Raw genomic sequence first — 26452 nt, forward strand, 5'->3', positions numbered from 1 at the left:
AGATAGGAGAGGTTACATTTGGAGGAAAATGTAACTGGTCTGATTAGTAAGTTTACAGACAATACAAAGGTTGGTGGAATTGCGGATAGTGATGAGGACTGTCAGAAGATACAGCAGGATTAAAATCGTTTGGAGACTTGGGCGGCGAAATGGCAGATGGAATTTAATCCGGACAAATGTGAGGTAATGCATTTTGGAAGGTGTAATACAGATAGGGAATATGCAATGAATGGTAGAACCCTCAAGAGTATTGACAGTCAGAGAGATCTAGGTGTACAGGTCCACAGGTCACTGAAAGGGGCAACACAGGTGGAGAAGGTAGTCAAGAAGGCATACGGCATGCTTGCCTTCATTGGCCGGGGCATTGAGTATTAAAATTGGCAAGTCATGTTGCAGCTGTATAGAACCTTAGTTAGGCCACACTTGTAGTATAGTGTACAATTCTGGTCACCACACTACCAGAAAGATGTGGCGGCTTTAGAGAGGGTGCAGAAGAGATTTACCAGGCTGTTGCCTGGTATGTAGGGCATTAGCTATGAGGAGAGGTTGAATAAACTTGGTTTGTTCTCACTGGAATGAAGGAGGTTGAGGGGCGACCTGATAGAGGTCTACAAAATTATGAGGGGCATAGACAGAGTGGATAGTCAGAAACTTTTTTCCAGGGTAGAGGGGTCAATTACTAGGGGGCATAGGTTTGAGGGGCAAGGTTTAGAGGAGATGTACGAGGCAAGTTTTTTACACAGTGGGTAGTGGATGCCTGGAACTCGCTGCCGGAGGAGGTGGTGGAAGCAGGGACGATAGTGATGTTTAAGGGGCATCTTGACAAATACATGAATAGGATGGGAATAGAGGGATACGGAGCCCGGAAGTGTAGAAGATTTTAGTTTAGTCAGGCAGAATGTTCGGTGCAGGCTTGGAGGGCCGAAGGGCCTGTTCCTGTGCTGTACGTTTCTTTGTTCTTTGTAGATGCAGGCAGGTTGTTTCCACTGGTGGGTGAAAGCTGAACTAGGGGGCATAGCCTAAAAATAAGGGGAAGTAGATTCAGGACTCAGCTTAGGAGGACCGTCTTCATCCAAAGGGTTGTGAATCTATGGAATTTCCTGCCCAGTGAAGCAGCAGAGGCTCCTTCATTAAATGTTTTCAAGGTAAAGATAGATAGTTTTTTGAAGAATAAAGGAACAAAGGGTTATGGTTTTCGGGCCGGAAAGTGGAGCTGAGACCACAAAAGATCAGCCATGATCTCATTGAATGGCGAAGCAGGCTCGAAGGGCCAGATGGCCTACTCCTGCTCCTAGTTCTTATGTTCATATTTGTCCGGATTAAACTCCATTTGCCATTTATCTGCCCAAGTCTCCAACCTATCTATGTCCTGCTGTATTTTCTGACAATCCTCAACACTATCAGCCATTCCACCAACCTTGGTGTCATCCGCGAACTTACTAATCAGACCGGCTGCAATTTCCTCCAAATCGTTTATGTACACCACAAACAAAAGAGGCCCAAGCACAGATCCCTGTGGAACACCACTGGTCACAACCTTCCATTCATAAAAACAATTAAAGAGTTACATGATGGGCTTTCCCCATTTGAGTTTCTGATAGGCCACAGGATAGACCCAACTTCCTTTCTTGCCTCCACCTTGCTACCAAGTGTCACGATGGAAGGCCATCATTGCACCAAGAAGAAAACCATTAACAGCACGGACAGAGGACCCTGAACCTCAAGGGAATGTCACACCCACAGAACTACAGATGGGGGAAACCAGGAGTAACAACCTCCAGAAACTAACCTCAGAGCCACAGGATTTCCATCCACCACAGAAGGAGCTCTGCACTCATTTTAAAAAGTAGTGAAACCACCAAAGAGACTTTCCCTTTACAAGAAGAGACTTTGGGGGGGGGTGTCGGAGAATGCGTGTATGAGGGATAAAGACTCGGGGAAAATTAAAGAGTTAACACTCATGATAACTAATGAACATGTGTGTAAGGAGCTATGCTGCAGTGACGTCACTCACTAAAAGAAGAGATGAATATGAATTATCTCAGAGCGTAGCTTCAGCTGTCTTGGTATTATTTAACCTTTGTTAAAAGTCATCATATCAGTAAATGTTTTTGAACAAAACACCAATGCCTCCATCGATGTCTCTCCTGGAATAAGAAGCCAACCCCACATCCTGAGATAACCCCATAATAACACAGCCACAGCGATACAAATATAGTAAAACACAGAACCAAACATTTGCATTTGGCCCACTCCTTTGCACTGCTCATGTACAATCTGTACATTTGTGGATTTCACACAATGTATCAAAGCCTAGGGGGCTGGTTCAGCTCAGTGAGCTCGACATCTGGGGCGGAATTCTCCCCCCCCCACGTCGGGTGGGAGGATCGCCGGGGCGGCGCGCGAGTCCCGCCATGCCGCCCCGGCACCCGCACGCGATTCTCCCACAGCCCCCAAACCAGCGCGGCGAGATTCTCGGCCGGCCGCTCGGAGAATCGCCGCTCGCCGTTTGCAAAAGGCGAGCGGCGATTCTCTGGTCCGGATGAGCCGAGCGGCCGCCCCAACATGACAGGTGCCCGCCGGCACCGTCCACACCTGGTCGCTGCCGGCGGGAACTGCGCGGGAACGCTGGGGGGGGGAGGGGGGGGGAGAGATGGGTTCCTGCACCGGGGTGGCCTCCGATGGGGTCTGGCCCACGATCGGTGCCCACCGATCGGCTGGCCGGCCTCTCTAAGGGAGGACCTCCTTTCCTCCGCCGCCCCGCAAGATCCATCCGCCATCTTCTTGCGGGGAGGACGGCAACCGGCACTGCGCGGGTGACACCATTTACGCGGCGCCAACCATGTCATTTACGCGGTGCCAAGACCCACCGCGCGTAAATGACGCGACGCCGCTCCTAGCCCCCCGGGGGCGGGAGAATAGGGGGCTGGGAGCGGGCTCCGACACCGGAGTGAAACACTCCGGTTTTCACTCTGGCGTCCGCACTTAGACTCCCGTTGGGAGAATTGCGCCCCTGGTTTGTGATGCCGAACAAAGCCAGCAGCGCGGGTTCAATTCCCGTACCAGCCGAGATTTCTGAATTCTCCCTCTGTGTACCCGAACAGCCGCCGGAATGTGGCGACTAGGGGATTTTCACAGCAACTTCATTGCAGTGTTAATGTAAGCCTACTTGTGACAATAAAAAGATTATATTATATTATATCGTCGTGGATTAACATTTGAAGTTGGAAGGGCAGCACGGTGGCGCAGTGGTGAGCGCTGCCCCCTCTCGGTCCCGGCCCCGGGTCTCTGTCCATGTGGAGTTTGCACATTCTCCCCGTGTCTGTGTGGGTCTCACCCCCACAACCCAAAGATGTGCAGGGTAGATGGATTGGCCACGTGAAATTGTCCCTTAATTGGAAAATAAAGTAACATTTAAAGTTTGGTATTGCAAACGGTTATTTCTAGCCATTAATCTCGAGGCAGAATTTGTATGAACACTCTGATCCTTAACAGTAATCAAGTCAAGCTCCAGAATGTACAGCCACCCTCATCGCTGCACTGCTCATCCCCGGAATGGCTGTGCTCCCCACATTACATTCTGCCAGCCCCCCACCATCATAGGAAGGCTCAGGACCCAAGGAATATTTGATCAACTTAGTCTGCCACTATCTGATAACCTGGAAACCTATTTCCAGACATTGATTTATATGTAATCAGTTTCTTTTTGAAGGGAACTAAGCCTCAGCTGCTTTTACTGTGACACTGCACGTCCACCCTTGCAGCAGTAAAGTTTCTTCTAATCTCAGGACAAGTAGCAATGAAAGTATTAAAAGCACACAAAGTGTTTATATGTCCAGGTGAGCTGTAAAAGTGTTTGTGGGCATATAGGCACAGAACTATGAGTTCTCCATTTTTCCTTACCACTAGCCTCGAGGATTGAGGCCAGGGATGGACTAGCCACCGAATTTGGTCTCAGAGCTGTGGATTTTGCACTACTTACACTATGGGGTACTATTAGCGGCGGGAGTAACACACAGGTGCTGCTGCTGGCAAAGTGCCAAAGGAAAGGCAACATAAATAAACCATTTAAACCCCTCAATTACATTACAGCCTTGTAATCACTCCCAGGTATCCACTATTCTGTACACGGGCCATCTGGAGTCCCTTGATTCAATTACAGCCTTTATCTTACTGCCAGGTATCCATTATTCCCAGTTTAAATGACAGAAAGAAACTTCACGGCACCATTTTTAGCAACAACAAAAAAAAAACAGTGCCATGTCCACTTTTGAAAAATTGGAGGGAGAGAGCCAGAGAGAGAGAACATAAAAATTCAAATCTGAAGTGTTTGCTCATCATTATTGAAAATGTTTTCTGTACGTTGCATTGTGTTCTTGCAGCTCCAATATTTTTCATGTTTAGAAACTCTTTAATTCAGCTTGGAGCAAGTATACCGGAACGTGAATTGTGGATGTGTTTGCTTGGCTGCTTTTCATTTTGTTTGTAAATGATAACACGCAGAGATGAAAACCACATTAAAAACTGGTAATCTATTCTCCAGTGCAGATTTGCTGCATCTTTTCCATGATGGATATTGAATTTCATCAGAATTTGATCTCAGTTAGCAACTCAATTCCATTGCCGTGCAATTTCTATTCAGAATAATGCTCCTGGGAGCCTGTTAACAACTATTAAAATGGCAATATTACAGCTTAAAATTTAAGAAAATACGTTATTTTAATAACCGTAATATTTAAATGTTTCCTCTAGTGTTATATAAAGTTAAGTACACAATATCATTCAGATTCGGTTAGTAATCAAGTAAAATCTTCCTCTTGTGATTTTCATAGAATGTGTTTTATCACTTGGTACAGGAATGACACACGGCTTAGAATTGGGTGTTCCGTACGATACTGAGCCATTCCGACCCTGAGGTCACCGGTTTGATCCTTGGTCTGTGCCCTTTTAACTTATATACCAGCACGGGTCAATTGGGATCGATACCAAGATAGGGTGAAATGAAATCAGTCAGAGATGCCAATCTTGATCACTATGGTGATCCACGCTGGAAAATGTGCATGTGTCGCATGGAACAGGACCGGGCTTTGCAACAGAAACTCCCATGGTTGATTAGCAGTCTTGCTAAAGTGTGCATTTAAATTATGTCCTTCTAAGTGATGGACTGGGGCAGTCCCAGCGCCCATAAAACCAGAACCCAGTAGTAATTGGTGCTTATAGTAGAGAAAGGAGGCAAAAATAGGGTTGGTTAAAAACAAGCAATGTGTAAAATGTCTTATAATTCTGTTTTGTCTGATAATCACTCGTGCTGTATTTGATTTTACAGTAACATGGTTGATCCTAGGACACTGAATTTAAGAAATAGCCAGTTGCAGTCATAGGTTGTTGATGGGATTGGTATTCTGGTATGATGAGCTAAAATAGGCTTCATCTAAGCCAAATTTATGACCTAATCTGGCTTGGGTCTCTCAACACTTTGAAGGCTCCTTCAACTTCTCAAGCAGAAATACGCTAATATACCATTGAACTATTACAAAAATGGATGTATAACTCATGCTAATATCTCCAGAAGGCAACTTCTTAAAAGGGGTCTGCCTTAAATTTTTTATGACCACAAACACTTTGATGAGGAATAAAACATTATTTATGGGATATTGAGGGGAATCTTTTAAAAATGTATTTGTGTCAGGGCAGCACGGTGGCGCGGTGGTTAGCACTGCTGCCTCACGGCGCCGATGTCCCAGGTTCGATCCCGGCTCTGGGTCACTTGAGTTTGGAGTTTGAACATTCTCCCCGCGTTTGCGTGGGTTTCGCCCCCAGAACCCAAAGATGTGCAGGCTAGGTGGATTGGCCACGCTAAATTGCCCCTTAATTGGAAAAACTGAATTTATTTTTTAAAATTATTTGTGAAGGAATAGATATGTTACTGCATACTAATGTATTTAATTGTGTAATAATTGTTTGCCTTAATATCTGATGAGTGGATAATCTACAGTATTAGGTTTTTGAGTAATCGTTGCTCCGTCATGTGCTGACCGGTTTCCACCTCTTCTCCTAGGTGGTGTGGTGGAGGCATATCCTCCTTCAGACAGTGTTACCAACCTCACCATCGACATGCTCATAGAACCGACAGGGGAAGTGTCAATGGTTTCATGTGGGGACCAGATGCATTCCAAAAGCCTACTGGAATGTTGGGGCACTACTGTGCCGCAGTGCTCCGTGGATCCGGGCCACTTGCACTCGATGTGTGTAAAGATTGCTGAGGCCTGTAAATCCAGAGGAGTGATAGGTTTCTTCTCAGTTGACCTGGTGACCTTCATACATCCACATACAATGGAGCAGCAGGTGAGGTGGACACAAATTGAGGTTCATATATCAGACTGACTAATAAAGATCGAGGTCCCTGGGTGACGATAAAAAAAGAGATTACAAAAAATAATGTGAGGCATTGCGAACATATCAGCTATAAAATTCACCAAATGAGCTAATCCATCTTCTCAGGTCAGTGAACTAATTGCAAACTCAAAGGGGTTGGCTTTTGCCATGTGGGATGTACATTAATATCATAAGTATTATTTTAATTAATTAAATTGCATTTTATTAGTGCCCCTCCACGTTTATATTTGACTGCGATAGGTTAGCTCAATGCTCATATAAAGATTCATTGTAGCTGGTCTATAATTATTATAGTGACTTTTGATCCAGAAGAATAATTTAACTGAAGAGAAAAAAAGCTTATTTCCCCCCCACCAATATACAACTAATTCAAATTAAATGGAGAATAATAGATAAGTGAGATTGGTTACAAAATTATTTCCAGATTTGGTGCTGGTTCACGCTCAAATAGAGTGCAGAGATGTGACATTTATTTTGGGGCACGGAGAGGAATGTCGAAGGATTGATTTGATACCATAAACCATAAGAAGGAATCTCATTTACAGCAAGTACCTGAATTCTTAATATTAAAGACTTCAAATTACCCTCTGCTATGTTATCGTTTGTACAAAGTTTTAACTGTCTGTGGGGATGACTTTTGCTGTTTTCTGTTTTAGCTGCTCTCGGGAGACAATGATTATGACTGCACTCCAGGGTAATTGATACTCATGATTTCACTTGTTGAGAAATGAGGGGAGAGCTTAATCAACTTTAAATGGGCTAACGCCTGCATACCAGTAGAACACCCAGGAAGGCAAGAAGTATGTAGGTGTGAATTTGACTGATCTAAAGCTCTCTGAAGTTGTGTGCCAAGCTCCATGAACTGTTAACCACGCAGATATCAGAAGGTTTCATATACAATTGTAGTGCTGAATTAGATACTGTTGGCTCAGGCAGCCAATGGGGTAATACAGGCTTCTCCAATTTTGGTCTCTTCTGTACTCCCTATTTTCATCACTCCATGGTTGGTGGATGTGCCTTCAACTCTTTGGGGTCCAGGCTCCAAAATTCCCTCAATAAACTTCTCTGCCTTTCTACATTTCTCACTTGCTTTAAGATGCTCCTTAAACCCTGTTTGTCCATGTTTTTGCTCGCCTCTCCAAACCTCTGATGTGGCTCGATGTCACACTCTTGCTTGATAACGATCGTGTGAAGTGCCTCGGGATGTTTTACTGCTGTAAAGGTGCTATATAAACGCAAGTTATTGCTATGATACAGGGAAAGTAATTCATGATTGTAACGGGGGAGGGGGGTAATTCAATCTTCTAGACAGTCACATAACAAGGTGAATCACCCAAACTCTTGCTTCCAATCAATAGAATGATAATTGGCTGGACTGTATGAAGGGTGGGTGATCCACCACCATTATCATACTGGCAGCAGTGTTGAAAATTATCCCAAGCGAGCGGGAAATAATTCAATCTCCAGCCTTTTGCTTTGTGTGGTTTGACACCAGCTAGTTACAAAATGGTTTTGTTTACTGTGTCACTAGCTGCAGTTTATAAGTCTGTTTGAAATATGCTGAGAGGCAAACTTTGGAAGGAGCATGCCTTTAAAGTTGAGTGTAAGCAAATAATAGGATCTTAAAACTAGTCACTTATAAATCTATGAATTCAAGAGAAACTTATTTATCCAGAGGATGGTTAGACTGTGGAACTCACTACCACAGGGAGTAGTCGAGGCGAATAGGGATAGATTCAAGGGGAAGCTAGATACATTTATAAAGGAGAAAGTAATAGTTAATACTTTGGTGATAAAGAAGAATTGGAGGGGGCTTTTGTGGATAATAAACACAGCATGGACCTGTTGGGTTTGATGCCCTGTTTCTGTGCTGTAAATATTTTGTAATCTCTGCAATCTTCCTTCCTCAACCTCTAGCTTTTGTAACGTCAAGTTTGTCACCAAATCACTACTATCTGACTTATCTTATCTTCCTTCCAATTCATTTCATTCATGAAGGTATCCTGCATTCTGAGCCTTGGTCCTTCATCTATATTTCTTGATAAAAAAGGAAATCATGATTTAAACTCCCACATTATTAAATATATGTAATGGTCAATACTAAAGGAGTCTAATAAACATACTTCAAATCTCATATGCATTTTAAACATTTGAACCCACAACATCTTCAATAATAGCTTCTAACATTTTCCCTATGCCAGTTAGCCTAACATCTGTCATGGGCAAAATGTTAGAAGCTATATTTAAAGATATTGTCGCAGGGCACTTAGAAAAATTCACGGCAATAGGGCAGAGTCAACATGGTTTTGTGAAAGGGAAATCATGTTTAACCAATTAATTGAAGTTCTCTGAAGGAGCCACAAGAGCTGCGGATAAAGGGAAACCGTATGTACTGTATTTAGATTTCCAGAAGGTATTTGATAAGGTTCCACATCAAAGGTTATTGTGGAAACTAAAAGCTCATGGTCTAGGGGATAACATATTGGCATGGACAGAAGATTGGCCAGCTAACAGTTGGCATAAATGGGTCTTTTTCTTGTTGGCAGAATATAACGAATGGCGTGCCACATGGATCAATGCTGGGGGCTCAACTGTTTACAATTTATATAAATGAATTGGATGAAGGGACTGAAGGTATGGTTACGAAACTTGCTGAAAGCACAAAAATAGGCAGCAAAGTAAATTTTGTGTAGGACACAAGGAAGCTACAAAAGGACATCGGTAGGTTAAGTGAGTGGGTTAAGAGTATATGGAGTATAATGTGGACAAATGTGAAATTGTCCATTTTGGCAGGAAGGATAAAAAATAAACTTATTATTCAAATGGTGAGGGATTACACAGCTCTTGTGATTCAGAGGGTGGCCTCGTGCATGAATCACAAAAGGCTAGCATGCAGGTACAACAAGTAATTAGGAAAGCTAATAGAATGTTATTATTTATGGCCAGGGGAATTGAATATAAAAATAGAGAAATTGTGCTTCAAATATACTGGGTTTTGGTGAGACCACATCTGGGGTACTGTGTACAATATTGGTTTCCTAATTTAAGGAAAGAAGAAAATATGTCAGAAGCAGTTCAGACAAGGTTCTCTCGTCTAATACCAAGAATAGGCGGGTTGCTTTATGAGAAAGGCTTGCATCCACTGGAGTTTCGAAGAATCATAGAATTTACAGTGTAGAAGAAGGCCATTTGGCCCATTGAGTCTTCACCAGCCCTTAGAAAGTGCACCCTACCTATGCCCATGCCTCCACCCTATCCGTACACCTCCACCCTATCCCCATAACCTCACCTAACACTTTTGGACACTATGGGCAATTTTAGCATGGCCAATTGACCTAACCTGCACGTCTTTGGAAGAGTAAGAGGTGACTTGATTGAAACCTTTAAAGGTCCTGAGGGGTCTTGCCAAGGTGGAAGTGGAGAGGATATTTCTTGTGGGAGAATCGAGAACTACGTGTACCTTCTTTTTGAAAAAAGTGGCCGCTCATTTAAAACAGTGAACATCATTCTTTTTTCTCTGAGGGTCATGGGTCTTTGGAACTCTCTTCCTCAAAATATGGTGGAAGCAGAATCTTTGAATATTTTTTAAGGCAGAGCTAGATAGAGTCTTGATTAATAAAGGGCTGAAAGGTTATCGGGATAGGCAGGAACATGGGGTTGAAGTTACAGTCAGATCAGACATGATCTTACTGAATGGTGGAACAGGCTCAAAGAGCCGGGTGGCCCACTCCTGCTCCTAATTTAGATGTTTGCATGTACTAGACTACGCAAACTGCCTCCTCGAACTGTGATACCTGCTGACATATGGATCCTGCATCCATATCGAGGTTTTGCACCAGAAAAGGGAAGCCAAAAAAAAAAAACCTTATCATAGCTTTAATCGGCTTGGATCCCAGTGCCCATAACAAAAGCTAGCCCTTCAGCTAGAATTGTATTTAGCTGCAATGGGTGCCGATTGGAATTTTAAATAACCTGCGTTTTGCTCAACCCTAGATCTTCACTTCTGTTGGACACCCGCTGGGTTATTGAATTATTTTAAGGGTTTTTTAAATTTTCTTCTTGTTAGAGTGTTATTATTATGCATCATCTTATTTAAATCCATTGCCGGTGTGGGGTGGGATTCTCCGTTCCCCCAGCCCCGTGTTTTTCGGCGGCGCGCCGGGTGCTGGCGCTGGGATTCTATCTTCCTGCCACTTGTCATTTCCCATTAAAACCGCCCCCCCCACCGCCGGGAAACCCGCTGGCAGGGGCGTGCTGCCATCAGTAAGTGCTGTGATGACATTAGTTGTCGTTACCTGTGTACATTCATATTTAACTGCTGCTACTTCTAATTCTTTTCTGTGACTGCCGTTTTGATGTTTAACTAGCTGCTCCCTTTTTTGAGTCCCATCTCGACTACTTTTAGGGGTGAAGTGACCACACTTCTTTATTGGGATGTGGAGATAACTGATGCTGCCCTGCAACATGAGGAAAAGTAAATCTCAACAAGATTCTTCCTCTGCCTTTCTGTCTCCTGAACCTTCATGAACTATTTGATCTTCGCTATTGCGTCAGTGACTCTGTCTGAGCTCATTAACAAGTTGTTATGTATATAACACGCTGCTGGGTCTCTACATACAACATTCCCCACACAGTGCTGGAGTACATAAGTACAGAGAATTCATACAGCTTAATAATGTAATTAAATATAATTGTGCTGTAACTAGAATATGGTAATTGAAAACATAAATCATTTAACATATTCTTTTCTAAACTAATGTTTAAATGGTTCTGCAGTAATATAACCAAAATGCCTCCATGCAAAGTAGTTGTGGAATCTGGTTATTGCAGTGCTGAATCTTCCCTTTTTGAATGCTCTTTAGATTTGCCAGGAGGTGGCAGTCTCAATGGGCCCTTTCATTGAACAGTCTGTGGCATTGGTCTGGAAAATTAGACATTTTCACACTTCTACACAAATCTTTAAAAAAAATCCCTTTCCCCATTTTTCATAAATGTTCTACTAACACTCAGGTTTTTTTTTTTGCCTTCAGGCCAAGCAGAAATAACTAATAATGTAAAGCAAGCATAACTGCACATCTAACACCCACCCCACCCCCATCTCTGTTGTAGCCTATTTTGTTTGTGTTTTATTGATACCGCTCGCTATATACTCCTGTGTTGTCCCACTCCCACCTCCCCAAATCCTCGGTGTGCACTCCTCCTCCCACATACTCACTGTGTTGAAGTTGGAACTTCACTTGCACCTGGTTCCTCCTCAAAATTGCAGAGTTCCTCACCTCCCTCAAGTCTTCCTTTCCTCCTATACTTTTCACAGTTCCAAAACCCAAACATGGCATCACCTAATCACCAAGTCCTGATTTACCTAATCTGCGCTCCTCCAACTCTGATCTGTAGAACATCCCTGATATTAGTCACTCCACTGGTGGCACGGTAGCACAGTGGTTAGCACTGTTGCTTCACAGCGCCAGGGTCCCAGGTTCTATTCCCGGCTTGTGTCACTGTCTTGCGGAGTCTGCACATTCTCCCCGTGTCTGTGGAGGTTTCCTCCGGTTTCCTCCCACAAGTCCTGAAAGACGACTTGTTAGGTGAATTGGACATTCTGAATTCTCCCTCTGTGTACCCGAACAGGCGCCGGAGCATGGCGACTAGGGGATTTTCACAGTAACTTCATTGCAGTGTTGGTGTAAGCCTACTTGTGACGATAAAGATTATTATTATACCAACGGCATTCCCCTGTGAATCTGTACTCCTCTCTACATTCCATTAAGATGCTCTGCAAAAGTTACCTCATTGACTAAGCTTTTAGTCATCTGTTTTCATATCGCCCTACGTGGCACAGTATCAAAGTTTGCTTCATAACATTCCTGCAAGCACCTTGGGATGTTATTACATTAATGCCCTGTATAAATGCAGGGTGTTGTATCTGTGATGCTGAATGTCCAAAATTAGAAGGAAAGCTGGAGGATTTGCTCTGATTGCTATTTTCTGTGAATTTTTTTGAGGAAAATATTTAATTAAATTTTCAGCATTTTAAATATAAGGAAAAAAAATGCAAAAAACAACAACTCCCCCCCACCCCCCAACCAACCAATACCCATAAACCAGCAGCTGACGGAGGCCAGTTCTTTGAAGTAAGAAATAAACGGACACCATCTCTCATGAAACCCTTCCACATTCCCTCTCATGCTGATCTTAACTTTCTCCAAACACAGACTCCATCTGGAACCCCAACCACACTGCGTCACGGTGGAGAAGCTGACCTCCACCACAACCGGACAGGCTTCCTAGCCACCAGTGAGGTGAATGCTAAAACATCTGCGCTCCAGCCCCGTTTGCAGCATCGGCAGTTCCGAGACCCCAAATATGGCTCCCAGGGGACAGGGCTCAAAGACCATTTGCAAGATTACTAACATGGTGCTGAAGAAGGAGCCCCAGAACCTCATCAACTTTAGGCACAACCAGAACACAAGTGCATGGTTGGCCGACCCCCTCCCATACCTCTCGTTCAGCCTTGTCAGGAGCGCCCTGGGGACCACCTTTAATTGTATCAGCCCCAACCTCACGCAAGAGGTCGACGCATTCACGCTCCGCAACACCTCATACCACAACCCCTCCTCCAGCAGCTCCCCCCCTCCCATTCCTTCTCCCACTTGGCCTTCAACCCCTCCAAAGACACCGCATCCTCCTCCATAATCCTCCCAAAAATAGCCGTGGTGACTCCCCCTTCCAACCCCATTACCGACCAACCCCCTCCAGCAAAGAGGGGGAGGCATCACCGGAAACGTCAGGAAAGTCTGCCTGACAAAATCCCACACCTACATATATCGAAAAGCCTCAGTCCGCGGGATCCCAAACTCCTCCAATCTTGCGAATCGTCCTCCCAGGATTGATCCTTTCCTGTAAACAACCCCTTCTCCTCACAGCTCCAAAATCTCGCATCCAATTTAGCTGGTTCAAACCAATGATAAGACCATAAGACATAGGAGAAGAATTAGGCCATTCGGCCCATCAAGTATAGTCCGCCGTTTAATCATGGCTGATATGTTCCTCATCCACATTCGCTTGCCTTCACCTCATACATAACCCTCCTCATCTCGGTTTTAAAAGATCGTCCTTTCAGCCTGAGGCTGTGCCCTTGGGTTCTAGATACTAGATTCTCTCGGACCGACATCAATTTCGACACTACCCCAAATTTACAATACTGCTGTAATTGCCTCCATATCTTCAGCTTTGTCACCACCACCGTCATAGTGTTGTAACTTCACCAACCTCTGAATGAGACTTATGGTTGAGATTTGTTTTGATGATGTTAACCAAAGGACAATGATCTGTCTCAACTGTGGAAGTTGGAAGCCCATAGACGCAGTCGTGGAATTTCTTCAAGCCGACAAACTCAGGCATTCTTTTTCGATTTGAGCTTCCCTCTGCTCTTTTGTCATCATGGATTGTGACGCATACGTGACTGGTTTCCAATCGTCATGCTCGAGTTGTAGAAGAGCTGCTGCCACACCATCTTTGAGCGCATCTGTTGGCACTTTAATCTGCTCAGGCGGGTCAAAAATGTGAGAACTGGCGTGGTGGTTCGTGAAGTCTGGAGCTTCTTCCACTCTTGCTCATGTTGCTCAGTCCAAGTGAAATCCGTTGTCTTGTGCAGGCGATCACGTAGATGTGTTAGTTTTGCTGAGAGGTTTGGAATGAATTTCCCTATAAAATTGATCACACCCATCACTCTTAAAATGGCTTTCTTGTCATGTGGTTTTGGCATGTTGAGAATTGCTTGGATTTTGTCCTTGTCAGGTTCAATGCCATGTGATGAGAGTTTGCTACCTAGGAATGAGACTTCAGTTACTCGAAATTGGCACGTTTGCTTGTTAAGCTTCAGGCCATGTCTCCTGACGCTCGTCAAAACTTTAAGCAACCTCGTATTGTGCTCTTCTATGGTTGAGCCCCAAACTATAATATTATCCACGCACACACATACACCTTCGATTATGTGCTCCATGGCACAGTGAAAAAAAAATTCTGATGCCGAAATTATGGCAAAAGGCATTCTCAGAAAGCAGTACCGTCCAAATAGCGTATTAAAAGTGCAGTATTTTGTACTTTGTTCCTCTAGCTTTAGTTGCCAGAAACCCTGAAATGCATCAAGTTTCGTAAAAAATTGTGCACCAACCATCTCAGATGTGATTTCCTCATGCTTTGGTATTTGATAATGTTCTCTTTTGATATTCTCGTTCAGATCTTTAGGATCCATGTATATGTGAATATCGCCATTCTTTTTCTTTACACAAACCATGGAATTTACCCAATCGGTAGATTCTTCTATCTTTCTGATTACTTTTAATTTTATCCATTCTGTCTCGCTCCTTATTGAGGTGATCCCGAAGAGGAACAGGTACTCTTCTTGGTGCCTGTAACACAGCTTTTGCATCCTCTTTGCGTTGTACCTTGTAGGTGAATGGTAGTGTACCAAAACCTGTGAACACATTGCTGAATTTGCTGCTAATGTTCTCTGAATCATTGGAGTTTTGATCCAATCCTTTGTGGATGCTATATACCTACTGCACTAGACCTAATTCTTCACAGGACCGATCACCTAATAATGAATCCAAGCCCTCGGATACAATACAGAATGGGACGAAATCAATACTGTTCTTCACCACCATACTGAGGTCACAAGCACCAATATAATCTCAGAGATATTTTGTAATTTCTTATAATTGGCTTAGTTTTTAGATTTTTAAAATCAGTCATGCTGATTAAATTGACTTTGGCATCAGTGTCTAACTTCAGTCGGACCACTGTCCATTTACATCAAGTGGTAGTAGCTATTTGTCCTCATCAACCACATTAATTTTAAATGGATTATCAGTTTGCATTTTTTTTTAAGTGCTGGAGAATTTTTTGATGTCTCCAAAAAAAATTCTTCTTTACTATTACTGCAGCAAACAATGATGTTTCATCACTGGAGACTGTGTCTTCCACTGTGTTGACTGATCTGGGGTTTAGCTTAGAGTAACAATTCTGAGCAAAGTGATTTTTTTCCTTTGCATCTGGAACAAAATTTGCCAAACGCTGGACACTGCCTTAATTTGTGCCTTTGACCACGTCTTTTACACAGAAATACTTCTTCCAGATCTTTAACCTGTTTGTTGGTTGTGAGGAGCTGCAGAAACATTCCTGCCTTTTTTTGTAAGTTTCCCGCCTTTTTAGAAAAAGGGCAGCAGCCGGAGTGCTTTCCTCCAAGAAGACGGCGCCATTACTAAGAAACATTTTAGAATGTTGTGCTGCTGGCTCATGAGCCTGACAAATCTTCACTGTTTGTTTCAAAGAACAGCTCCGATTCCCTCAGCTTATTTTCATTCACATCAAACACAATCTGGTCCCACATCATGGAAGGTTCCACTGCAGAGAAACTACAGGTTTTAGCTTTTAACTTTAAATCAGTGATAAAATGATCTACGGACTCTTCTGTCATCTGTAAACGTGATCTAAACACATAGCGTTCATTAATTTCATTCTTTCTGGGGCTGTAATGTTTATCAAATCTTCGAATTACTTTGTTAAAACATTTACTATCTTCATCATTTGCAAATTTAAAAGTATTAAACATAGCATTGCTTCCTTACGAGAATCTAATTGATCTCCTAAATTTACTGCAGTAAGAAACAGATTAAATTCTTGTTTAAACACGCCCATGTTACCATGAAATCTGAGACTCATTGATGGCTTCAACAACTCCATGTAGTTCATTCGTGCAGTCTGCAAAATCTTCAAGTCGCTGTGAACCTCGTGGCTGGCTGATAGTTTTTTTTTCAGTGTTTAATACCATCCAACCCTGGTACCATGTAATGTTCTTTTTAGGTGGTCTGATTTATATTACAAGAACACTTGTAGCTAAAGCTATCAACTATTTATTAACATTAACTATGGGTAAACTACATACAAAACAACAGATGAATAACAGTAAGATCATGCACAAGCTCTCCAATCAGTCTGAGGAGTCACCTGACCCTACCATTCACTTATATACCAATGAAACCTCTAATGGTCAGTCATTGAATTTAACACAACCACGATATCACCACAACTCCCATGAAAAATGCCTTTGGCAGGAAGCCTGGGAGGGACTGGAATAAAAATCGAAACCGCGGCAAGATATTCATTTTCACTAATTGCATGCGACCCACAAGCAAAGGAGAGGCTTTCTCACCTCTGCACGTGACCAACCCACCCAGCTCGTGTTTACGGAGCCAGGCCCAATTCCAAGCCACCCTCATACCTGAAATGGGTGGCCGCCACACAACACTGCAACCCCCCAAGTTGATCCCCTTTCCAAAAACCAAAAACCCTCTCTTCAAAATTAGTTTGTAACGTGAAAAATGCTCAAAATCGCTTTAGCAGCCCCATTATTTCCCCACCGTAGGAACCGGTTCTGATATGTACAAAAGAAGGTTGTCAGCATGCAAGGACATCCTATACTACCCCCCCCCCTCCCCCACTATACCCCTCCACTTATCTGAGCCCCTCAGCGCAATCACCAAGGGCTCTATCGCCAATGCAAACAGAGGGGGGACATGAGACAGCCCTGCCTCAATATCCCCTGTTGCCGGAAGTACCTGAGCTCTCGCCTCGTTCATACGAACACTCACCTTTAGATCTATGTATAGAACCTCCCCCCCCCCCCACACATCTCCACCCCAACTCGCCAATACATCCTTGAACACCTCCACCAGAAACAGTGACAACGTGTCAACAAACTTCTTATAAAATTCCACCGGGAACCCATCCAGCCCTTGCGCCTTCCCCATCGGCATTTTCCCAATCGTCATCTGCTCAATCCCTTCTTTCTCCTCCAACCAGGCCCTGCCCTCCTCCACGTCGTGGGACACTCCAATCCTTCTAAAATCTGCCGCATATCCAACTAATCCCCCGGGGGCTGGGGCCTGTACAATTTCTTACAGAAATCCTCCAATACCCTGTTCACCTGCTCGAGTGCACACACCAACGCCCCCCTCCGCCCCCCCGCTCTATCCCAAACCTGAACAATCACCCGGGAGGGCGCCTGCCGTCCGAGCTGACCTGCCAACAAATGATTGACCTTCTCCCCGTACTCATACACCATCCCCTTTGCCCGCCTCGTCTGGCGTAGTACTGCTTTCCCCATGGACAAAAGATCAAACTTCGTCTTCAGCCCCTTCCTGCTAACCAACAACTCGAATGTGGGATCCTCACATACTTCCATCCACCTGCGACTTATACGAGGTAACCACACCCCGCACCACCGCTTTCAATGCCGCCCATACCACTGATGGCGAGACCTCCCCGTTGTTATTAAAACTAACATAATCGTCTATGACCCCTGCTACCCTCCCACAGAGACCCAAATGCATCAGAAACCCCACGTCCATCCACCACGCCGGCCTCTTCTGCAAGACCGCATCCACCAGGTGCGGTGCCTGATCTGAAATAACAATAGCCAAATATTCAGCTTTCCTCATCCCTGGCAGCAGCAACCTCGCCACGACGAAATCCGATCCTCAAATATACATTCTGCACTGGAGTAAAGAAAGAATACACCTGACCCCCTGGTGCAGAAACTGCCACGGAACTGCCCCCCCCCCCCCATCTCCTTCATGAATGCCGCCAACACCTTCACCTTCTTCCCCTGACGACCCTCCCCCCACAAGGGGTCAGTGAGTGCACTTTGACCGATCCAATCTCGGGTTCAGCACCGTAATTAGATCCCTATCCATAACCAACTGATGAGTGTCCAAGCTCGGAATGGCCGCCAATATCCTCTTCATAAACCCCACATATCCCAGTTTGGTGATACACGCTAACCAACAACCACTGACCTCCCCTGCAAAGTGCCCTAAAAGTGCCCATAACCATAACTGCCCCCTGAATACCTCGGTTGCCCAATATTCTGTCAGTTATTACTGGCCTCTCCCAGACAGGACAGACTGGCAATATGTTCGCAAGGCCCAGAAGTTATCTTAGCCCAGGGTTGCAAATATTCTCCACAGGAGCATTTTGTACTCGTTTCTTCCTCCTGCTTGGCCAGGGTTGAACTAAAATTTTTAAATCCTGTAACTTCTCAGAGGCAGGGAATACTAAGGGTGGCAAAGAATTTACATAAAAGAAGCACTGGTGGTGACCACAACGATGGCAGAAGAATAATATGTGAGCTATAGATGGAATATCAAGAAAACGAGAAAGCATAGAATGAAAACATTGTTGTTCCAACAATTAAAAATAATATTGTGCTCTTATTTATGGACTCGTGGGAAAAATCTGCTTTTCACTCAAACTAAAGTTTAACTGATGAATATGGTTAAGAGATAAAAGATGACTTCCGGTTGCGGCGATGCGGAGCTAAGCCACACGTTCGGTAGCTCCCGCTATTTTTGGACTTTCGGGCTCTTTTAAGGGCCCGCAGCAGTGCTGGTTGGACTTTTCCCCTGGTGGGAACACATCCACTGTGCTCATCTGCCGGTGGATGGACTGGAACAGGAGCGGGGCGGTCAAAAAATCGGCTTTGGAGCAGAGAAAGGTGCGAGGCAGGAAAAACAAGATGGCAGCGGGCGGGGAACCGGCAGCAGTGGGCGCAGGCGCAGCAGGAGCTGCTCCATCGCTGCTTCAGAGAGCTGAAAGCTGAGATCCTGGAGCCATTTAAGGCCTCGATGGACAAGCTTATGGCGACTCAGGCGGCTCAGGGTGCAGAGATCTGGGAGCTACAGCAAAGGCCTCGGAGAGCAAGGACGAACTCCTGGGCCTGGCAGTGAAGGTGGAGTCGCACGAGGCGCTTCACAAGAAATGGCTGGCAAGGTTGGAGGAGATGGAGAACCGCTCCCGTCGGAAGAACCTGCGGATTTTGGGCCTCCCGGAGGGGCTGGAAGGTTCGGATTTGGGGGGCCTACGTGGTTGTGATGCTGAATTTGTTAATGGGCGCGGGGTCGTTCCAAGGATCCTTGGAGCTGGAGGGTGCCCATCGAATGCTGTTGAGGAAGCCCAGGCCGAACGAGCCGCCTAGGGCGGTGCTGGTCCGTTTCATCGCTTCGTTGACCGTGAGTGTGTGCTGAGATGGGCGAAGAAAGAAAGGAGCAGCAAGTGGGAGAATACAGAGATCAGGATCTATCAGGACTGGAGCGCGGAGGTGGCGAAGAGAAGGGCTGGTTTCAATCGGGCGAAGGGAGTGTTTCACAGGAAGGGGGTGAAGTTCGGCCTGTTACAGCCGGCTCGCCTCTGGGTCACTTACAAGGATCGCCAGCTGTACTTTGACTCTCCGGAGGAGGCCTGGGCCTTTGTCCAGGCAGAGAAATTGGAGTTGAACTGAGGACTGGGGGGCTGGGGAATGATGTACACAGTCTGGAGGCCTTGGTATTCTTTCGTTTTTATTGGTTGTGTTTGATGATGCCTTTTTGCTTTCCTACTTTTTCGCTTTTTGGGGTTGTTATTTATTTATTTGGGTACTCTATCGTTTCTTCACTGGTGGAGGGCTGGGGAGCTGTTCGCGGTCCCACTGGGTCCTGTGCCTGACTTTTTCCCGCGTGTTGGGTCGGGGGGGGCGGGGTTTGGGATGGAAGCGCGGGTTTTCTTCCCGCGCTGGAGGAGCAGTGGTCGGGGCCGGCACTGGGAGGGGGGAATGGTGGTTGTGTTGCATCGTGGGGGTGGGGGGTTGTTGGGATGGTGGGAGCAGCCGGGGTCAGCAGGAGTCGGCTGACTTACGGAAGTACGATGGAAGGGGTTACGCAGCTAGGGGGGGCCCTAGCTTGGGGGGGTGGGGGAGCGGGGGTGGAAAATAGGGGGGGGTACCGGGTTGCTGCTGCAGGGGCCGAAGGGGAACTGCTGGTGATGGGGGAGGTTGGGAGGGGGGTCTGCCACCATGGAACGGGCCTGGGGGGTTCTGCGGGCACGTGGTGAGCCGAGGGAGAGCTATGGCTGACCGGCGCAGAGGGAGGGGGAAGACCCCCCAGATTCGGCCCAATTCGGTCGCTGCCCAACCAGTGCGGGTATTACTGGGCTGCGAATGTGGCAATGATTCGCAGGTGGGTGATGGAGGGGGAGGGTGCCGCATGGAAGAGGTTGGAGATGGCGTCCTGTGTGGGTACGAGTTTGGAGGCATTGGTGACGGCCTCGCTCCCACTCCCCCCAGCAAGGTACTCTACAAGTCCGGTAGTGGTGGTGTCCCTCAAAATTTGGGGGCAGTGGAGGCGGCACAGGGGGGAAGTGAAGGCCTCAGTGTGGGCCCTGATACAGGGCAATCACCGGTTTGCATCAGGGAGAATGGATGGTGGGTTTTTGAGTTGGCATAGAGCAGGCATCAGGCGGATGATGGACCTTTTCCTCGACGGGAAGTTTGCGACTTTAGAGGAGTTGGAGGGGAAGTGGGGCCTACCCCCGGGAATGCTTTCAGGTATATGCAGATTAGGGCGTTTGTTAGGCGTCAAGTGGCCGAGTTCCCGCTGCTGCCGCCTAGGGGGGTTTAGGACAGGGTGCTCTCGGTGTCGTGGGTCGGTGAGGGGAGGATCTCGGCGATTTATCAGATGATGCAGGATGAGGTGGAGGAGCTGAAAGCGAAGTGGGAGGAGGAGCTAGGGGAATAGATTGACGATGAGACGTGAGCGGATGCCCCGGGGAGGGTGAACTCGTCCTCTTCTTGCGCACGGCTCAGCTTAATTCAGCTGAAGGTGCTGCATAGGGCGCACATGGCTGGGACCAGGAAGAGCCGATTCTTTTGGGGGGGGGGTAGGACAGGTGTGGGAGGTGTTCGGGAGGCCCGGCGAACCACACCCACATGTTTTGGGTATGTCCGGCGTTGGAGGGGTTTTGGAAGGGGGTGGCGGGGACTTTGTCCAGGGTGGTCGGTTCCAGGGTGGAGCCGGGCTGGGGGCTTGCGATCTTTGGGGTAGCATCGGAGCCGGGAATGCAGGAGGCGAGAGAGGCCGGTACCCTGGCCTTTGCATCTCTAGTAGCCCGGCGTAGGATTCTCTGAGGATTCTCTTACAGTGGAGGGACACGAAGCCCCCGAGCCCGGAGGCCTGGGCCAATGACATGGCCGGGTTCATCAGGCTGGAAAAGGTTAAGTTTGCCCTGAGGGGGTCGGTACAAGGGTTCTTCTGGCAGTGGCAGCCTTTTCTCGATTTCCGGGCGGAGGGGTAGAGGGTGGTCAGTTTCAGCAGCAACCCGGGGAGGGTAAGGGAGGGTGGGTTTGGGGTTTGTTAAGGGGGTTTATTTTGCGACGGTGTGTTTGCTATTTTCTTCTTTCTTGTATTGTTATTAGTTATTAATTTATTACTTTGTATTGGTGGGCATTTCTTTTTCTGTTTCTGTTTAGTTTTACACCTTGTTTACTTTAACTGTTGGGAGAAAATTTGTTGTTGAAAAATTTGAATAAAAATAATTTTTTTTTAAAAAAAGAGATAAAAGATGCTGAGGTCCGAGGTTTGACCCCGGCTCTGGGTCATTGTCCGTGTGGAGTTTGCACATTCTCCCCGTGTTTGCGAGGGTTTCGCCCCCACAACCCAAAGATGTGCAGGGTCGGTGGATTGGCCACGCTAAATTGCCCCTTAATTGGAAAAAATGAATTGGGTACTCTAAATTTTTTTTTTTTAAAGAGATAAAAGATGTAGCATTGCATCTGGTGCAGATACAATTCACACACGCAAAAATCTACAGGAATGCAACAATTCAAAAACAAATGTACTTTTATTTCTCCTGGGTTGAAAATCTGAAAAATGGCCCCAAGGAATAAACCCTAAACTTTTCTGACGTTCGGCTACCTTCTCTTTTAAGTTCTCTTCAGAGGATAAGTAATGTAGTTTAAGAAATGCCTCAGTGGAAGGCAGCACGGTGGCGCAGTGGTTAGCACTGCTGCCTCACGCCACCGAGGAACCGGGTTCGATTATCCACGTGGAGTTTTCACATTTCCCCGTGTTTGTGTGGGTCTCACCTCCCCCAACCCAAAGATGTGCAGGGTAGGCGGATTATACTAAATTGCCCCTTAATTTGGGGGGGGGGGGGGGGGAGCATTTTTTTTTTAAAGAGAAACGCCTCAGTGAAGGTTCAAGGTTTACAGCACAGATGACCGCCAATTCCGAAATGAGAAGGAGATATCAAGTGATAGCTAGTTTTAAAGATTCACAACTTGGGGGAAGGAAGAGCAGGCTAGCAGAGAAAAAGAATTCCAGAGTTTGGATCTCATGGGAAAGAATGAGTTAGAGAAGGAAATGGTGCAATCAGTCTTGTTCCAGTTGAGTGACGATTTGAGATTTGTAAGTGAAATTAGCTGAAGCAATATGAGCCGAGACGTGCAATTTTATTTTTCCTCACCAATTATTAAACTACCTCGCAGCAGCTTTAATGTAAAGAAGGAAGCAAGAAATGCATAAGGAACAAGCATTATCAATTTGAACAAATTACCCGTTTAAAATAATAAAACAACACATAGCACTTAACAGGAGTGTTACCAGAGAACAATTGACACTGAACCACAGAAGGAGACATGTCCAGTTAAAGGGTATGTTTTAAGTAGCATCTCAAAGATGAAGAGAGAAGTGGATAGGCGGAGAGGTTTAGGAAGCGAATTTCAGAACTTGGGGCCTTGGCAGCTGAAGGCTCAGCCACAAAAATAAGTTTGGAATTGGAGGAGGACAGAGATCATTACAGGGTTGTGGGGCTGAAGAAGGCTGCAGAAATAGGGAGGCCAAGAGGAATTAAAAAATAAAACTCTTAAAATTGAGGTATTGATGGACCGGGAGCCATTATAGGTCCAATATGGCACGGGGTGATATGCGAATGGGACTTAGTGCGATTTAGGATGTGGCAAAGTGTTTTAGATGAGTTCAAGTTTATGCAAGATGGAAGATATGAGGCATCCCTGGAAAACATTAAGGATTTTGGCGGCAGATTATCTGTGGTCGGGACGGAATTGGGCCAGGAAGGTTAAGATGCTTGGCTGAGAATTTAATTTTGAGAATTATTTTGAAGGCAGAGAGGTTTAGGGTAGGGAGTTCCAGAAAGATGGACTAAGTCGTACGACTCTGCATCCAGAAGAGGGAGAAACCATAGCAAACTCATTCTGCCAAGTCAGTGGATGTTATTGAGAAGGCAGCGATGAGGCTTTCATTGTACAGTACCTCACAGAGGTTACGTTATGTGAAGGATATGGAAATACTCGATGGATGGCTCTTTGGAGTGCCTTCTGTACTCATGCCCGTGCGGACCCCTAAGAAGGAATTATTTGTTCGTGCCATGGCTTGTGCCTGATAAAAAAAAATGTGAACAAAAATGAGGCGTGTCTTGTGCTTTGCTGTCCTACAAGCAAAGTTTATCACCTGGAAGCAGGAGCTGAGGGACAGCAATGAGTCAGTCACAGTGCTCCGTCCATGCAGCTAGCACTTATGTATTCCCAATCATCCTTCATGAACCTTCTGCAGAAGGCCAACTGTCTCTTTGGCATCAAATGTAGTGGTACAGCCTACTGCACCCCTATCTTCACCGTATCAGCATGAGCAAGCCTATTTTTCAATTAACATTATAATTTCCCCTTTTTATGGTAGCTGCAGCCCTTGAGGGTGAGAATGTTGAAGGTGGTGGATGGAATGGTTGCTTTGTCCTGGATTGCGTTGGCTTTCTTGAGCATTTTTGAAGCTGCAGGTGAATGGTGGGTATTCCATCGCACTCCTGACTTGTGCCTTGAAGATGGTGGGCAGGCTTTGGGGAGTCAGGGGCCGGGATTCTCCGAACCCCCGCCGGGTCGGAGAATTGCCGGGGGGGGGGGGGGGGGGGGGGGGGGGCACAAGAATCCCGCCACGCCGCTCCGAAACCGGGCCGCCGATTCTCCGGCGACAGGAGAATCGGCGGCAATCGCTCATGCGTAGTCGCTGCGGCGCCGGTCGGGGGCCATTGAAAGCGGCCCCCGCAACGATTCTCCGCGCTCGATGGGCTGAGTGCCCGACAAGTCTCGCCAGCGTGGTTTACATATGGTCCTACCCAGCGGGACCTCAGCGTTCTGGCTGCGGGGGCCGTCCTGGTGGGGGAATCCGACTCTGGGGGGGCCTCCACGGTGGCCAGGCCCTCGATCAGGGGCTACCAGTTGGCGGGCACGCTCATTCCGGGGGGGGGGGGCTTATATTCCTCCGCGCCAGGCCCTTGTAGGGCTCCGCCATGTTGCCCGGGGGCCGGCGCGGAGACGGTAACAATGTGCATGGAGATCGCCGTGGAGTGTATGCGCAGACCCACGCCAGCCATGTAGGGTCAGCTTTCGGCGCTGTTCTAGCCCCCGAGGAAGGGGGGAATGATTGGGCCTGGAGGCCCGTTGGCGCTGGAGTCGCTCGCGCTGGTTTTGACTCCGGTGTCAAGACTTGGAGGTGAGTTACTCTTCACAGAATTTCCAGCCTCTGACCTGCTCTTGTTGCCACAGTTTCTATGTTTTAATATTTTCATGGGATGTGGGTGTCTGAGGCAAGGCCAGCTTTTGTTGTCCATTCCTAATTTTTTTAATCCAGATTTATTAATTGCATTTAAATTCCACCAGCTGAAATGGTGGGATTTAAAGACCGAGAACTGGCACAATCTCACATTGAATCCAACATTGATTCTCCTAAAAGGGAACAAAGTCCCCTAGCGAGCGCGTTTAGCCATGTGCTTCCTGGTGCTCGCAGTGCTGAGAAACACATGGTTATGCAACTCGCCTCGCGTTGTATGTGGCCTGAATATGGAATGCGTGTACAGTAAAGAGCTATGCTCGCCAGAACTCCCCAGTGAGCAAGAGAAATGGCGTCCCAATCTCCGAGGCCCTAGAAACCATTTCCACCCCCGCCCGAATGCACAATCGGAGTGTCCACCTCCAGGCGGCATTGCTAGGCCACCACCCTGCCCAGAGGGCATGCAGCTGGGAGCCTCCAACCCCTTGGGAGACCCCCACGAGTGCCTTTTCGTTTGGTCCCCGTTTGTGGAGACCTGTGCTGAACAGCGCTCGCTCGAGGTCTCCATGGCGAAGGGAATGAATCCCAAAGCCTCCGGTAACTTCGGGAATGTGCACATTAGAGTCAGACTAGCTGCCTCGCTCTAATATGCAGATTTGCCAAAAGGTGAGCCCGCCCACAATGGGCGCAAGATCTCATGAGATCGCGTTGCATCTCGCAAGGTGTTGCAAGCCAGATATAGCCCAGGAGCGGGGTCTCCCTGCATTTATCAGCCACGCTTTGCCACAGCGAGCTTCTTTTCCAGTACAGCGTCGCCATTGCATCGCGCTTTTTTAAAATAGTTTTAAAAATTAATTTAGAGTACCCAATTATTTTTTCCAATTAAGGGACAATTTAGCATGGACAATCTGCCTATCCTGCACATCTTTGGGTTGTGGGGGTGAAACCCATGCAGACACGGGGAGAATATGCAAACTCCACCCAGACTGTGACCCAGAGCCGGGATCGAACCTAGGTCCTCAGTGTCATAGGCAGTAGTGCTAACCACTGCGCCGCAGTGCTGCCCAGATTGTGCCCTTTGTTGAGAACTGTGAGGAAAACCATTTCAATTAAATCATACAGTTACCACTCAAGTCGTCGATCTTAGATGGTGCTGGGTTGCTTCTGAGTGACCTTTGATTGAGATCTTCCCGCTTCACTGGGATAGTTCCCATTGATCCATATCGTTTGTCTTCTTTCCTGACCACTCCTGTGTGCAACGTCTAAGGGTTTACATTCAGAATACGTTCTTTTGAAAGAGCTCAGGCACAATCCTCTTCTGGGGGGCAGCAGGGTGGCATGGTGGTTGGCATAGATGCTTCACAGCTCCAGGGTCCCAGGTTCGATTCCCGGCTGGGTCACTGTCTGTGTGGAGTCTGCACGTCCTCCCCCTGTGTGCGTGGGTTTCCTCCGGGTGCTCCGGTTTCCTCCCACAGTCCAAAGATATGTGGGTTGGGTGGATTGGCCATGCTAAATTGCCCATAGAGTCCTAATAAAAGTAAGGTTAAGGGGGGGTTGTTGGGTTACGGGTATAGGGTGGATACGTGGGTTTGAGTGGGGTGATCATGGCTCGGCACAACATTGAG

The 26452-nt window shown here is 46.6% G+C and overlaps 1 protein-coding gene across 5 annotated transcripts in view; it reads left to right on the plus strand.

The window, feature by feature from the left end:
- Positions 1-26452, plus strand: part of iqch (IQ motif containing H) — a 250122-nt gene that overhangs the window by 168202 nt on the left and 55468 nt on the right. For all 5 annotated transcript variants that reach the window (XM_038813308.1, XM_038813305.1, XM_038813307.1 and 2 more), the window contains one exon: positions 6059-6345. In XM_038813308.1, the coding sequence (XP_038669236.1) occupies positions 6059-6345 (287 nt within the window). The remainder of the gene's footprint in view (positions 1-6058; positions 6346-26452) is intronic.

This window comes from Scyliorhinus canicula, chromosome 12 (assembly GCF_902713615.1).
Source record: "Scyliorhinus canicula chromosome 12, sScyCan1.1, whole genome shotgun sequence".
In the NCBI taxonomy this organism is placed as follows: domain Eukaryota; kingdom Metazoa; phylum Chordata; class Chondrichthyes; order Carcharhiniformes; family Scyliorhinidae; genus Scyliorhinus; species Scyliorhinus canicula.